At 42.4% G+C, this 16,127-nt stretch overlaps 1 protein-coding gene and 1 long non-coding RNA gene across 4 annotated transcripts in view; one reads left to right on the forward strand and one right to left on the reverse strand.

Annotated features, from left to right (window-relative positions):
- Positions 1 to 7,740, forward strand: part of LOC143685074 (uncharacterized) — a 99,025-nt gene extending 91,285 nt beyond the window's left edge. The window contains exon 3 of the long non-coding RNA XR_013176359.1: positions 1,454 to 7,740. This is a non-coding gene — a long non-coding RNA (uncharacterized LOC143685074). The remainder of the gene's footprint in view (positions 1 to 1,453) is intronic.
- A 4,731-nt stretch (positions 7,741 to 12,471) lies between these two features.
- The window catches only part of TRAF3IP2 (TRAF3 interacting protein 2), a 48,499-nt gene continuing 44,843 nt past the window's right edge, over positions 12,472 to 16,127 (reverse strand). For all 3 annotated transcript variants that reach the window (XM_077162679.1, XM_077162680.1, XM_077162681.1), the window contains 2 exons: positions 15,488 to 15,562; positions 12,472 to 13,029 (listed from right to left, as the gene is read on the reverse strand). In XM_077162679.1, the coding sequence (XP_077018794.1) occupies positions 12,883 to 13,029; positions 15,488 to 15,562 (222 nt within the window). In that variant the 3' untranslated portion in view covers positions 12,472 to 12,882. The remainder of the gene's footprint in view (positions 13,030 to 15,487; positions 15,563 to 16,127) is intronic.

The raw sequence follows: 16,127 nt of genomic DNA on the forward strand, positions 1-16,127 counted from the left end.
TATCATCACATAGTTGTATATTCATCATCATGATCATTTCTTAGAACATTTGCATCAAGTCAGAAAAAGAAATACAAAGAAAATAGAAAACAATTCATACACACCATACCCCTTACCCCTCCCTTTCATTTGTCACGAGTATTTCATTCTACTAAATTGTTCTGCACGTTTTGCCTTGTGAAAATAAAACAGAGCAGATGCTCAGTAAATATTTGTTGAATGGATTAAAAGAATTAATTGTAGAAACTTAAGAAATTAAAAAGAAGCAGACATTTAAAAATAAAAATCACTATTAATCTCACTATTGAGATAGTTGTCACTGCTACCAGTTGGGGTTGTGTTCAGTATGGTCTTGAGTAATCAGCATAGTTTTATAAAATTGTTCCATAAAAAATTATTTACTTTTAAAATGAAGACTTTCACTTTTTTTCTAATTACAAAAGCAATATGCCATTGAAAATATTTTGAAAATACTGAACACTACAAAGGGAAAAAAGTAGTCATCCACAGTCCCATTACCCAACACTACTATGATCAACAATTTGGATTATTTTTTTTCAGGCTTTTTTTTTCTGAGTAGTGCAATAGAGTATTTAAGAACCTGGAGAAGTTACTTAGTCTTTCAGTGCATCAGATTCCTCATCTGTAAAATGAAGCTGGTAATACCCACCTTTACAAGGTGGGTATGAAATGTGAATGATATAAAGTATGCAAACTGCCTAGCAACCGTATTTGACACCAAAATAAATAATATGGGAGCTATTACTATTTTGCAAGATATTTTTACATAGTTGGTCATACTTTATATATGAATTTTTATCCTTTTTTAAAAAAAAAACTTAACCTATCATTAGCATTTTCCCAAAATACTTTTTTTTAATGGCTATGTAACATTTCCTCATGTAAATGTACTACAATTCACACAAATACACTCTTTTTGTCTGACTTTTTAAAATATTTAAATTATAAGATGATCTCAAATTTTCAGAAAAGTGAGTACAGAGGTCTTTACTTCCCCTGAAACATCTGAAAGGAAATTGCTGACTTGATTGCCCCATCATCCCAAATATTTTAGTGCATGTTTCCTCAAAGACATTACCCTCTCTGACAAACAGCAAAATCAGGAATTTAACATTGACACGTGGTGGTCTACCCCCCAGACTCTAGTTAAGCTTCCCCATGGCCTAGTAACATACTTTCCAGCAAAAGGATTCCAGTTCAGAACCATGCATTGCAGTTGTCATGTCTCTTTAGTCTCCTTCAGTCTGGCATGAATCCTTAGTCTTTCCTGGACTTTCATAGCCTTGACACTTTTAAAGAATATAGGAAAGTTATTTGGTAGAATGTTCCTCAATTTGTGTTTGTCTGAGGTTTTCTCATGATTAAATTTAAGTTACGTGTCTTTATCAGGTATATCACAGAAGTGATGGATGTTTGTATCATATCCTATTAGGTGGCATACCTGCTTCACCTACAGCAACCTGTGCCGGGACAACTTCTTACACAGACTCCAATCAGTCTACCTGGGCTCTGACACCCCACACCAAGCCGCCCCCTGAGTAGATACCTTCTTTGCCTCTTTTGGGATCTGACACCGTGTTATTGTTTGCAAGCTGCTGGAATACAGTATACCTGAAACACAATGGCTTTTAAAAAGGGGGAATTTATTAAATTGCAAGTTTACAGTTCTAAGGCCATGAAAATGTCCAAATTAAGGCATCCAGGAAAAGATAACCTTGGTTCAAGAAGGCTGATGATGTTCGGGGTTTCTCTCTCAGCTGGAAAGGCACATGGCGATGTCTGCTAGCTTTCTCTGCAGGCTTCTTCGATGGCTTCCCCAGGGCTCTGTTCTGTGGGCTCTGTTGGCTCTAAAGCTTCTTCCAAAATGGTTCCCTCTTAAAGGGCTCCAGTAAGCAATCCCACTTTGAATGGGTAGAAATGCATCTCCAAGGAAATCATCTAATCAAAAGTTACCACCTACAATTGGGTGGGTCACATCTCCATGGAAACAATAAAAAAGATCCTACCCAGCAATACTGAATGAGGATTAAAGGACACAGCTTTTCTGGGGTACCCAACAGACTCAAACTGGCATATACCCCATGCCAAGCCACCTCTTCGTGGAATACCCTCTTCGCCCTGCTTTAGCCCACGTGAGCTCTGAATCCCTATGCCAGACTCCACCCCACCCTCAATCTGGCTGGCTCCAACACCCCACACTGAACCATCCTCTTACCCTGTCTTGTTTCTGACACTCTACAAAACCCTGCTTGGGTCCTGACACCATACATCAGGCTCCCTCCCATGCAGATGTCCACCCACTTTTCTGATGCCCTAATTCTTTAAAGATTTGTATTATCTATGTATATCATATCAGTTTGTCCTCAAACAAGAGGATTCTGTGGATATATTACTGGTGGTTCATCACTAATAATGTGTTTGCATTTCAACAATGATCTAAAAATTTTGTATAAGAAAATATAAGCTTATCTGGCTCACCTGGGATGAACATTCTATAACCACATACTTTTAGTGTGGGTTCTTTGTATTTAAAATTGGACTGGCACCACTTGGTCACTTGGTGTGACAATATTTGACTTTCAATGTGTTGGCAGTCTTTAGGTTGGGACGTCCTGTCATCAAAATAACAAAAACTATTTTGTTTTCTGTTCGATATGAATCATATTGTACTACCTTATTAGTTATATAGCCAAAACTCTTCTTTTTCAGGGATGAGATGTAACTGAGTTTCATCTCTTAAGTAAATTAATTAATTGATTTTGATTTTCCATCATAAAAATGACCATGCTACTTTGTCACGGGCTAATGAGAAAGAACAGGGTGGACTTAATGCATAAATAATGCATTCATGCCAAGCAAAGGCCAAATGTAAGTGACGTTTTATAGTAGTTCAAATAGAGAAAAGTGGTGAGGAAATTGAGTCATTACAAGGCTAAACTTAGAAATTAGACAAAGCAGTCTAATTTCTAATCTAATTTTTACATTATTAGCAGTGGTATCAGTTGGATTCTGTGTTTATATGACATAACTTGTAAACATTTTCCATGAACTTTTTTGTGAAAACTTAAAAAAAATTATTTATAAATACTATATTTTGCATAGCACCATTTTTTAATTGATTGTTCCAATCAAAATAATCAACTGATAGATTCAAATGGGTAACCTGATGGGAGAAAAATTACGATAGTGATAATGACTGAGACAAAGGACTATCCACCATGCTCAAAATAAAATATTTAGTTCAATAATTGAAACAAAATGCACAAAACCATCTTGGCACTACCAAACTCAACACTGGCTATTTAGTTTCAGCAAAATGTTACAACCTTCACACTAAATTAATGTTTTCTATTTGAATTTGGAGAGGAGGGTATTTTAATTTAATCTGTAGATTTGTTTTGTTCTTGTAGTTTTTAATTAGCTATGAGCATAAAGCATATGTACCTAATTACATATTTGTGCCTATGTAAGGAACAATATAATGAAAATTATTCAAGTCAATGTTGGTAGGGGGCATGTTTCAAGATAACTTTTTTCATTTACAAAAAATAAAAGATTAGAGAAACAGTAACCAATATGGTAATTTTCTTTCAACCTAAATGTCTGCTTAACCAACAGGTAACACACCCGGCTTTTCCTTCCTGGTCAGATAATTCAGAGTGGACTGTGATGACAATGATACCTCATTTTTTGGAAAAAGCAGAGCCCGAGAAGAGCATAGCTGTTTCCCCAGTCTGAATTCTAATTCTCATTTTCTTAACAATAAGTATAATATGAGCAATAAACTGCCTTTCAAAATTATTTTTCAAAATACTTTCAAATCCATCATACTGGGTTTTTTCTTTTTTAAACTTTTTAAATGGTATAATATAACATATATACAAACAAAGAAAGAAAAAACTATCGTTTTCAAAACACTCTTCAATAAACAGGTACAGGACAGCTCCCAGAGTTTGTCATAGGCTACCATACCATCATCTCAGATTTTTCCTTCTAGCTGCTCCAGAACATAGGAGACAAGAAGGAACAATTTTTTTTTTATCATCACAATCACATCATGCTGTTTTTTGAGACCCCATTGTGAACCTCCAAACTAAGCCTCCTGTAAAGGACAATATCATTGCCAATTTCTGCTGTCACATCTTTAATTCACGCCTGCACTGCTGGCTGCCTTGCTCCTCAGCAAGATGTGAATGGGGGAAAAATGCTGTTTCCTGATGTCACCACTGTCCTGTGAGTCTGCTGGGGCCACCCAGGCCTTGTTAAGAAAACAAACCATGCTGACCAGCTCTTCTGAAAAACTAGGTGGAAGTTCTAAGCTCACAGGCTCAATCATGACCTCTTCTAAGGTTTCATTTTTTTTAATGAAAAGATCTTTTGGGTTTGTTTTTCAGGACTTGCTGTTTGACATTTTGGAAATAAGATAACATTCAAAGTTCCCAACAAATAGTCATTAAATTATGGGATAGAAAGCAAGCAAGCAAGAAAGGAGCATTTATTACTTACTGCATGCCAGCCACTATTCTAGAAGTTTCACGTGACCCGTCTTCCCTTATCCTGACAACCTCTCTGCGAATCATTCTGTTGTCCATAACCGAGACTATGAGAAGTAGAGTAAGTTGCTTAAAGTTGACACCTTGTTAAGCAAACTGGAGGACAAATGCCAGTTTACCTGATTACAAACCTATGTACACCATACGATGAGAAACATGTTAGATACATCAGACTTTGTGTCTGATGCTCCTTTTATCCAGGAGCATCATGAGTAAATGATGGTCATATGGACAGATGAGTTAAAAAAAAAAAGGATAAAAAATAAATAAATAATGGGGGTGGGGATAAAGGATTGAAATCCTGGTGGTCAATGAGATGGAGGGGTAAAGGGGTATGAGTTTTTCTTTCTTTATCTTTTTCTGGAGCGATATGAATGCTCTAAAAATGATCATGGTGGTGAATACATAACTATGTGATGATACTGTGAGCCATTAATTATATACTATGGATGGACTATGTGTGTGTGAAGATTTCTCAATAAAAAGCATTAAAAAAAAAAAAACACAGCAGAGACTCAGCTTGATCAGTGTTTTCTGCCACAGGTCTTGTTTGGGGAGCTCGAACAATGCCAATATTCATTCATGGAGAGAATTTCTTTGCCTATTCCAGCAAATTACCATCTTCTGCTTTCTCACTCAGTTATTCGTGTACTTAGGTTAGCTGAGAGGCTTGTCAGCAAACATTTCCCACATCCTAGTCAGTAGAGCGCTGAAGTCCATTTGCTTTTTCCCAGCTGACCCAGCACTGGCAGTGCCTTTACCTTCCCAGATGTGCAGGTTGGGGGATAAAAAGCCGGGCCTCGCCTTCCCTCTCCCTGCAGCTTCCCTCTGGCTCTCCTTAAGGCCGTTCTAGGGCTGTTCTCTACAGAGGCGTGACATATGCCCTGCAGGCTTCATAGCCATTTATTGTTCAAGGTGTACATTCTGTGCGCTTTAGCCTACTTTTCCAATTTCTTACATTCTATCTCCTAATCTCATTTACATGGTGATTTATGGGGACTTTGAATAGACGTGGGGAGGAGGAGTGAGCGGCTCTCTGGCTTATTAGGAAAAATCTCCAGTCACCTGCTTCTTTGAAGAGCTGACCTTGAAATTGCATAATTGGGGTGAGCTCAGTCCTGGATCACAGGGAGGGTCAGGGAAAAGGGACCAGCTGGCCCACCTCCTTAGCATTGACCATATGCCGCCTTGGGTGGTTAATGATCTTTTCACATGTTTATGTCGGATCTCCCCAGCTACCTTTTAAATAATTGGAGGGCAAGAGGCCGAGCGCCGCTCATCTCTGTGCCAAACAGTGTCTTGCACATGGCAGGCATCTGATAAGTAGCCGGCGACCAGTGGCTGGTCTATTAGCTGCTGTAGGTGCTGATTCCTCCCTCACCCCCCACCCGCACTGCCCTGTGATCTTTCTGGGATTAGCCTGAATGATAGTTTCCTTAGAAGTGGAACATGATGGAATCAGTCCCACTCCAGTGCTCACAATGGGGTGTCAGGGACATGTGCTTCATGCATCTTTCAAATAGCTGCATGCCCAAGGACTCAGTTAAGCATCTGGAATTTCCAAACCCCGAATGTGGAAAGGGGCTGTGCATCCTTCTTTGGAATTCACAGAGTCTCCTGTGGCACCCCCATGTCATCCTTGGTCAGAGGTGGAATAGGTTGCCACCTATAACATACAATACAAAGTGCCCCAAATACTTCCTTCCATGCTCAGCCCTGGTGCCTGCAGGACCTAAATCTGAGGCCCTCCTGGAACCTGTGTAGTACAGGCCAAGCTCCAGCCTGGGGTAGGGGGTGAGGGAAGGGGTATTGTCTGGGAATGGAATGTGTGAGTGGCTTCACATTAGGGGAACTTGTAAATGAAATATATGTGCCACTGCCTACTTAGAGTAGAGGAAACGTGATTTAACCTTTTCTAGGTGATTAAGTACACTGTTTTTAATACCAGGTGTTTGCTGTGAGACCTGTGATTTTACAGGAGCTTTTAAGATGAGTTTTTTACTGTAGTACATGCATCTGGACCACTGAAGCTGGACATTTTGATGTGGCTGGGTGGAAATTACATATAAGGTTGCTTCTATAAATGTCACCTTACAGTTATTAAAAAGCTTAACTAAGTTTAATAGTTTGTTTTTCCAGCTGCCTCAAAATATTTTTATGACAAAACCACCCTGTCAAAATGTCAGCTGTCATTTCCACCAGCAGTGCCAGTCTCCAACTCTCTTCCCTATTGTCCTAAATTTGCAGCTTCCAACCGATCACGGGTTGGAAGAACAGGTAAGTCCTCTTGCTAGGACAGCATATAAAGTGAGGGTAAGTGTGATTTGCGAGGGTCTGAATTGTCCTGGGAATATGAGGAGCGGAAGTTTTCTGCCTAAACTTTGTGATGACTATTTTGCCTGGGAGGATAAAATATAAATGAAACCCTTACTACTACTGCCACCGTGACGTGAATTAGTTCACTACCTCCTTAGTTCACCAAGCAGGTATCCATCCCTTCTGAGGGCCAGAGTTAAGGTGATGTGTGAAGGGGCAGCCAGGGCGTCACTTAGGAGGGTATGACGCTACAAGACAGGCAGAGGCGATGGCTCTGGGCATCTTTTTGGGTACTTGAGAGAGAAAAGAAGGAGCACCGGCAGAAGCAGGGAGGGTTGCTGAACATAAAGTTTGCGTGACAGTTTTGCATTCAGCTGGCTGACTTTGGCCCCACAAACCCTACCCAGTTCAGCTGTTTCCCCATAAACCTCATTTAGAAACAAGCTCTGGGAGCCCACTGTGAGTGATCATCTTGTTTTGAAAATCAATTTGAAGCTAGGGTAAAACTTTTCTTTTAATCACAAAGTGAGAACATTAAAAATATGACTATTCTGCTTTATCATTATTTTCAGCCTTGCAACAATAAAAGTAAACTTTTCTTTTTCTTTTTTTTTCTAAACACGGGAGGATTTTTAAAATAAAATCTCCAGCATCTTGCATACAATTTGGACGTTTAAGAGGGACCTTAAAGGTTCCAGGGAACAGCAGCTGTCTTCAAGTTTCGGAGTGACTGAACTTTGTAGCATAACAAGATTGGAAGACAGAGTCGGTTATTCCCTGAACTCAAGGAATACTTGGCCGGAATCCCAGCTAACACAGGGATGTGGGAAACTGATCAGGGCTCAGTCTCACCTGGGTACATTTCTCCTCCTCGGGGAGGGATGCAGCTTCCTCTCCCCAGTGGGAGAGCCGGGCCTGCGGGTTCCACCCAGATCGACGCAGGAGCAGGCGCTGCGGGCGGGCGGAGGGCGCTGCCTGGAGGGCAGTGGAGGCGGGCAGGGCCCGTGGGCCAGCTGCCTCCCCTCATCGGGCGGGCCACCAGGCCGAGCGCCAGCCTTTGCAGAAGCCACCCTTTTGATAACACTGATTACATTTCCCTCACTAGAGCCTGGAACTGATTGAGCAACAGCCAACTTCTCCTGGTAACAAAGAGGAGGGCAAAGTAATCCAAACACAGGTTTTATTTTAAAAGCCAGGCGGTGAGAAAAGTATGTTTATTCTCTAAGATAACACACCTGCTCCGTGCCCGGGAGGCTCATTTGCGTCAGTTGCCATGGCAAACTCGTTCTACTTCAAGGCCACGTAGCTTTGTTTCCTTTAGAGAGCCGGTCCTTGTCCTACCTTTTCCAACAACTCCAACACAATTGCACGGGAGCCTCCAACAGCATAATTGATTTTTCCCTCCCTCTATCAACACAGCTCACATTTGTTGGGCACCGGCTCGAGTCTGCCTTCTCCTTTGAACTCCTCCTAAGCAGGAAGGCTCGCTTGGGAGAGCAGTGCTCATTAACATTCCATGTCCCCCTTCACTGTCAGCGATAAACAAGTCCTGCATCAATGGCCTCCTTCCTTCCAGTTTTACAAATGAGTGGCTCAGTTCCATGTTTTGCTGCCGATCCAGGTGCCCGGGTGAACAAGGCCAGGCTAAAAAGCATGCGGGAGAGTCTAAAAATAGAAGAGCAGTTTTGGATGCATACCAGAGCAGCTACTTCAGCTCAACTTGCTTTGCACACTAAGCCTAATGGGATCCATCAGGCATGAGTTCTCCTTCAACCTCTCCCTCTCCCCCTAGCTGCTGTCTGCCATCGGCGCCTTTCCCATGAAGGCAGCAAAAGGAGGTTAGGCAAGGGACACGCAATGTGTGCCCTCCTGGTTTTAGTTCCCAAGTCCTAAGAGAGTTGAGGGCTGCACTTGCTCCTTCCAGACAAGAAGTTTCTAGAAGAAAGGACATAGGCCCAGTATATGGCCCCCTTTGCCCCCTAGGCTTAGTCCAAAACTTCCATTGTTGAGCAGAGGCTCTGCTATTGCTTCCTAAACACCCGGCTCCGTGTGAACTGGACCCACCACGCTCCTACCCTCCTCGAGAAGATAGAGAACTAGAGTTCTCTATGGAGTGTTCCTCTTACCGGTTCCAGTTGCTGGGCTTGACGCTAGGAATTGGGGAGTAAATGCTCAGCCTCAGAGGGAGAGTCTGCGGCACATGTGGGCGTGTTGGCCGCCCGTGAGTTCTATGATGGCCACCCAATTTCAACCGAGATCTTGTGATTTTATCTGAAATCTCTACCTGATAGAAAATGGAGCAAGTCAGTATGAGGTTAAGAACCTGCTCTCCTGCCTGGGCACAGAGCCTCCCCCTGTGCCGGTCGGCTGTACCGACGGAGCTCGGCTCCTAGGGCCGATTGGTATGTCCCGGGATAACGAGCACACTTTCCGCAGCCCCCTGTCCCAAGGGAGAGTTAGCATGACCCCGACATTTCTATTTCTCCATCTGAAAGGTGATGCTAATCTCCAAACAGCTCTATATTATTCCCCCAGTTGCCAGTCTTGTGGACTCAGAAGTGTGTGGGAAAGACACATATCACAGTATTCAAAAATAAAAACCTTTTCCACTGTTGTTGTTTTGGAGATTGGCCAGATCAAACTGAAAAGAAATGGATCAGCCTAATAGCAGGTTTTGTCCGTAAGCTTCAGGAAGGCGTCAAGACATTGAAAATTGTGCCTCAGTTTCGAATAATTCCACCAAAAGATAAACATGCCAGACCATTTCAAGAAAAGTCGCTCCACCTATAATCACAGCAATAATTAATTCCCCAAAGAATTTCCCACAGAACAAGTTGCAACACGATCATCTAATCCTGCAGCCACCAGAGAAAGAGGTGAGGCTTCCCTCAGGCCTCTCAGGTTCACCAGGCTCAGTTTACCTCAGGGAGACACTGGGTCATTTGTTGAACAAAGTTCCCATCCAAACCCAGAAAGCTTTCTAGTGCAGACTGGAAATCGGGACCCCTGGGTTCTAGCCCTTGGGTGAACTTCCACAAGCCATGGCTTCTCTGGGCTCCACTTTCTTCATTTAATAAAGCAAAGCTGGAGAGGTACATAACTTGGATGGGCCCTTCCAGACTGAAAATTCTACGGCAGAATTAAGTTGATTTGGGTGCTGTCTTCCTTTTGGTTTTGTCTGTCTGTTCTTTGGTTGGATGGTGGGCTCACATTGAGCAATCTTGGAGATTGGCACGTAATTTTGCAGGATGACAGTCATTTCTTCGTTGTGGCATTTTCCCACAATCCGCCTTTCTCTTTTCATTTGCCACTGGGAGGTGGGCCTTACTGATTCTTCTTGGTCCATTAAGAAGAAACAGAAAGATCCTGTGTTTTGAAAGACTCATTCTGGATCACTTCCCGATGTTCATAGGACTTTGCAATGCATTTGGCAAAGAGGATGGTGACAGTGGGGTGTCTGGCAAAGTGGATGAGGTGGCTGACAAATGGCTGGGGTTAAGAAAAATGCTCTTGGCAAAACATCATGAAACTAGGTCTGGAATGTTCAAAATGGAGAGCTTGCATCCCTCACTGAAATGACTGGGAAGGAAATCTTTAAAGAAATTATTTACTTAATAGGAAAAAATGAAAAGAACATCAATAAAATTCATTTTTCTGAGCACTGAATTGAGAAATAGCCAGTCTAATGCTTTGATTGTAGCCATGTACTGAGTGGCCTTTGAAAAATATATTAGTTAACTTAAGCTAAATAGACAGGTTTCTGGGAATCATTCACTAAAATAAAAAACTACGTTGTATGTTTTAAATCAGTCACTAAATGTTAGGACAAGAATCTAACCTTGCATTCTGCAGACTCCAACCCCCAGATCAGTTTCTGGCTGGATAAAGCCTTGCGTTTAGGAGGTTATTTTTACTAAGTCAGCCCTACCCTACTTCCACCCCCAGAATACCTACAGATGAATGTGTGAGGTCCAGGATAACATCTAAATAAAACAAGTGTTAATCTTGCTCTAAAATAGTTGTTAAAATTCTTTTGATGTTCTTGGTCATCAGATTACATAGAACTTCAGTGACCAAACTTTTATCACTTGGTGTGGTGGTATTTTTTTGTTTTCATTTTTGTTTTCCTTTTTTTTTCTTTGCTACCAGGTGCTACCAGCTGTAACATTTTAATGACTATTTCTGGAACACCAGGGACCTTCCCTTGTCACTCACCTGGGGTAGGTGTAGGAAATAACGAGTGTTTGAGAGCTCAGGACTGTCTCTGAAGGGAGAAAGGGTTAATAACGACCCACTATTTAATCCTTGCAAACTGGAACCATTTCAGAATAATAATTGCTGATGTCCGTTTTTTACAACTGTGTGAAGAATGCTTCATGATGGTGTCACCTTAGACCGAAAAATAATAATAAAAGGAAAGAAAAAAACTTGAAATTTTTGTTTGGGGAGTTTTCCAGGTGTTTAGAGTTAACCATTCAAGAAAGCCAGTTCTACCAGGTCTCAAACACTACAGAGATAAAGGCACTTGTCGTAGTCTTATAAATAAGTACTTAATGTATTAGTTCTTTTCCTATATTTAAAAAAACAAAGACATTCCCCATACCAAGTAGATACCTAGGCTGTAACGTAAATGAAACTACTGTCCTTTGTGATTCATTAGCAAAGTTTCTTATGTATAGTTTACAAGTATTGGCCTTTTTCTCCATGATATATAAGGGTTCAACTATCTCTTAGCACAACTGAGCTTTGTTTAGAGGTAGGTGAACAGATAAGAAGTGGTAGATCTCATCCCTAAAACGTCTTCATGTCAGCCTACCATCTTGGGTCATATTTAACGTCATCCCACCTTATTATAAAGTTTATGTATATTTTATATACATTTATACATATTTTATATGTGAGTGTGGGGAGGTATTTTTATTTTGGAGATAAGATGAGCAAGAGCTATATGATTAATCCAACTTATTAACCTGAGGGGGTTATTGAAGATATCATTTAAAAAAAAAAGAAGAAAGAAATGCAAGTGTCCCCGTTAAAATAATGTAATTTTATTCCCTGGAGATATAATTATGAAAATGAAAACTCAGTCATTCCTCAAAAGAACATTTAGATTTTAGATCCTCAACCTTGAACCTTTCAGAGTCATTAGAGACACTTTTATTCATGCCATCTTATAAGCCTACCCCGACTCTCAGAAGGGTGAAAGGACTTGCTTTCTACACAGCTAGTTAGCAGTAGACCTGAGTCTCCCAAGACCCAGTTCTAACCCCATATTCACACCTGTCACTTCACATATAAATATACATATGTATACATACACATATTTTTACATATATGCTCAGACCCAAAGAACTATGATCATGCTATTTAGAAGCATGATTTTTGTGCTGTACAAAGTTTTAAGAATTTTCAAGATTATGTTGAAAGGGGCTGTTTATCTGCTTTAATCCTGTGATACAGAGTAGTTTGTTATATTTATCTAACATATCTAAGCAGATTTGTTGACGTCCTTGGGAGCAACTGTCCAAACCCTTATAAATTAATACAGATCTATCTCCTTTGAGATAAGTGGAACACAGTCTTAACATAAAAGTAAACATTTAATTATTTGCACATGAATCAGTTTGGTCTGAAGACACAAGCATCTGGCCGACTCAGAAAAGTAGCCTTAAGCGCCCGCAGAGCGTCTGTGGCCGTTTGTGTTCATCATGGCGCTGCCTGTGGCATCTACTTGCTAAGCCCAGCGTGGATGTGCCAGATTGTTAGCAGGATCCCAGTGAGACTGGCTCCTGCCTTGGGTTTAAGAAGCAGGGAAACCAGTACAGCCCCAGCTTCTGCTTCAGTGCAGGGTCTGCAGTGCTCTCAGGAAGAAGAGTCCTGTGCAGGACAGGTTTCCTGAGGTCAGAGCCCCTCTCGGGGAAACAGCCAGAAGAATGCTTGTCAAAACAGGGCCCCCAGCCCGGGCTGGCCCGGTGACCCCAGATGCAGGGGGTCACAAGGGTATGACCTGCAAGGTGGGCAGAGGCCCCCGGGGAGGAGCCACATACTCTTCCTCTCTCAGCAGCCGCAGCAGGATGTTCTTTTTATTCTTGGGCCAGCTGTAGATGTGAGTGTTCTGCAGCCAGGTGGGAACGTGCTCCTGCAGGAGAGAGAACGACAGGAGCAAAGGCCATTAAAGAAAATCTGGATAACAGATCACAGGCGCAGGTCCCAGTCTTCCCCTCTGCGGGCGCTTCCTGCCAACCGACCCTGGGAGTTGTGCCGCCCTGCTTTCGGAGAGGGTTAGCATGTGAAATGCTCTTGGCTTCGGGCGCATGCTGCACAACTCATTATGGAAACCACATGTGCACAGTATTTCCCGGCAGTCTCCTAGGCTACCTGCTCTTTATATTTCAGTGTACTTTTCACCACCCTTACATAAAAGGGGTAGGACAGAGTGATGTGAATTCCTTCATGGCTTCAGAAAAAAGTACGCCAAGGCTACAGGCTTAATCTAATTCTTTATCCCTTTACTCCAGGTACAGGTCCGACCTGTAGTAGAAGGGCCCTGTGAGACCTCAGTTATCAGGTAAAGGAAGAAACGGCGAGCTGGGGATCCTGGGGGTGCAGTTTCAGACTGTCCTTTGGAGCTGACATTCTGGTAGACAGGGGCAGGTAAGGAGTGAGTGCAATGAAGTGTGTTTGATGATGATAATGCATCCTGGAGGAAAATAAGGCAGGGGAAGGGGATAGGGAGTGCTGGGGTGGGGTGAAAGACTTGCTGTTTTAAGTAGAGTGCTGTTTAAACGAGCAGAGACCTTGGAGAGGAGAGGGAGCAAGCTTTGGGGATGTCCAGTCCAGGCAGACAGAAGAGCCTGTCCAAAGGCCCTGTGTTGGAAGCATGCTGGCCTGTTCAAGAAGCAACAGGGCCAGTGCGGCTAGAGCAGAATGAGTGAGAGTGGGTTGGAGAAAAAGTCTGAAAGGAGAGGGGGCTTCCAGATGGGGCCTTGGGGGCCACTGTGTGGCCTTTGATTTCTATTCCGAGATGGGACTCCTTTCGGTTTTGGAGGATGAGCTTAGAAGCTCCAGAGAATCAATTAACGTTTATCAGACACCTACATTTGTCAGGCATTATGCTAGTATTGAGGACATCTAAATAAAAAGTCCTTGAGGACTTCAAATTCTAATGACAAGGCAAGATACCAAGAAATTATATTCCAGGCAATGGCATACAATGGGGTGGGCTGTGTGAGAGGTTTGCCCAAGTGCAGGCAATAAAGGAATTGTCTGAAGAGGACTTAAAAACAATAATAAAACCAACTAAAAGTTGGCCTGATTTTTATATCACGATGTTCCAATAATTCTAAACAATTACTCCCAGCACCCTCACCCATAACGACATACCATTGACTTAAAATACTATAATTAAGAACACTCAAGAGAGGGACAATTAAATAAACCAGCCTGGCGGAGGAGGGTCAGGGGAGGCTACAGAGTTTGGGTGATATGAGGATAAGTAAACATTCACTAGGCAGCTAAATCAGGGAAGGGCCTGGCAAGCGGAGGGAACAGAGACTGTGAAGGTACAGGGACATCAGACAACATGACATGTGTGAGGGCATGCTGAAATAGTCCAGGTATGACGAGAGCAGAGAGCATGTGTACAGGGGGTGTGTAAGAGAGAAGACTGAGCAAGTGGGCACAGTCCTTTTCTGAGGGGCCTCATAAGTCACACTAAGAAAGGTAGAATTGTTCTTGTGGAAAACCACTGCAAACTTTTTAAGCTGGAGATTACATTCTGGATGTCCCTCTTTTATGGAGGAATAGAGGTGCAAGGTCCAATGGAGAGGGACACCTGCAGGTAGGCTGCTGCAGTGCTGAGGGCAGTGGCAGAGGGAGCAGTGGGAATGGAAACCTGTTGTCCACGCTGTGCACCGTACAACAACCGATGTCCCACTCCATATGGGACTCCCCCTCATCTGGGGCAAAAGTCTCAATGCAGTATTGCCATCTAAGGGTCCTCTAGGACGAGGCTGGGCCCGAGGTCAGGATGCTGTGGTCTGATTCTCAGGATGTTTGCTCCACCGCTACCTTCCTTTGACAAGCCTGGCATGTGGCCTCAGATGGTTTTGTCCCCATTCCCTAAACCTGCTGATGTGCCCTTGGGTGCAAACAACTCTCATAAGAACCAAGGCAAAGGTCCCATTGGGGACTGTGTAGATTTAATTCCTATATTTTAGTGCTTTGCAAGCTGAACTTTGTGCCACAAAATACTTCCATGGAACAGCCAGCAAAGAAGGTACACGACGTGCATGTACAAGAGATCAGAAGTATCAGATGAGTGCTCTCTGTTCTTGCACAGTCTTATTCTTACACCAGTTAAAAATCAAATACCTCTTTGCGTGCAGTGACTGTCTGAACAATGAGGACAGCAGTGGTCCTCTCAGATTACACTTTAAAACCTTCCTGATTCATCCTGCTGAACTGAGTGGTAGAACTTGTTGATCTTTCTGGTAACCTTATTCATTCTAAGGAGTTGACAAAGTTTTCCACTTAAAATCCCTCATGGCAGGATAAACCAAAGACTCTTAATTATAAGGTTTATGTTGTTTGGTTACCTTCTTAGCATTTGGGAAGAGCACAGGAATGAATCTGAAGTTCATGCTTCCTTGTTTTATGAACTCAATCTGCATCTGGAACCAAACAGATTGGAAAGTTTAATTTCGGGAATGAGGATGAGGAGTAAATGGTACTCGTATGGCCTTTTTATTCTGCTTTTCTAATTTGAGCATCATACACTTGTCATTTTAAGCCTTCCCCATTACACATCTGTGCCATTCATTCATTCATCAATCAATTAATGGAGGTCTATTGGAAATCATGTCCTGTGTTAGATGTTTGGGTTTCAAGGAATAGGCTGACTTTCAGGGTGTGATGGAACCTGTTCACATTAGCTCACAAGTGCCAGGTGTGCACATCTCTTCCCGAGTCTGTGTTAGTGACTACACTGGTAGCTTGGAATGGCCGTGGTAAGAGTATTTATACCATGTAAACTGGTAATACTACAACTCAAGATTTTTATATTTTCCCTGAGCTAATTTACCAGGAAACCAGAAACCATCGCCGTGCTTCATGGGGACAACAGTCTAGTGAACGGGCAGAAAGTACACTGTTAACCACAATCCAGTGTGAAAAGTATAAACACAATGTGTGGAAGCTCCGGGTGAGGGCCACTCATTCTACATCAGGGGTTGGATG

Source organism: Tamandua tetradactyla, chromosome 5, assembly GCF_023851605.1.
Source record: "Tamandua tetradactyla isolate mTamTet1 chromosome 5, mTamTet1.pri, whole genome shotgun sequence".
NCBI classification, from domain to species: domain Eukaryota; kingdom Metazoa; phylum Chordata; class Mammalia; order Pilosa; family Myrmecophagidae; genus Tamandua; species Tamandua tetradactyla.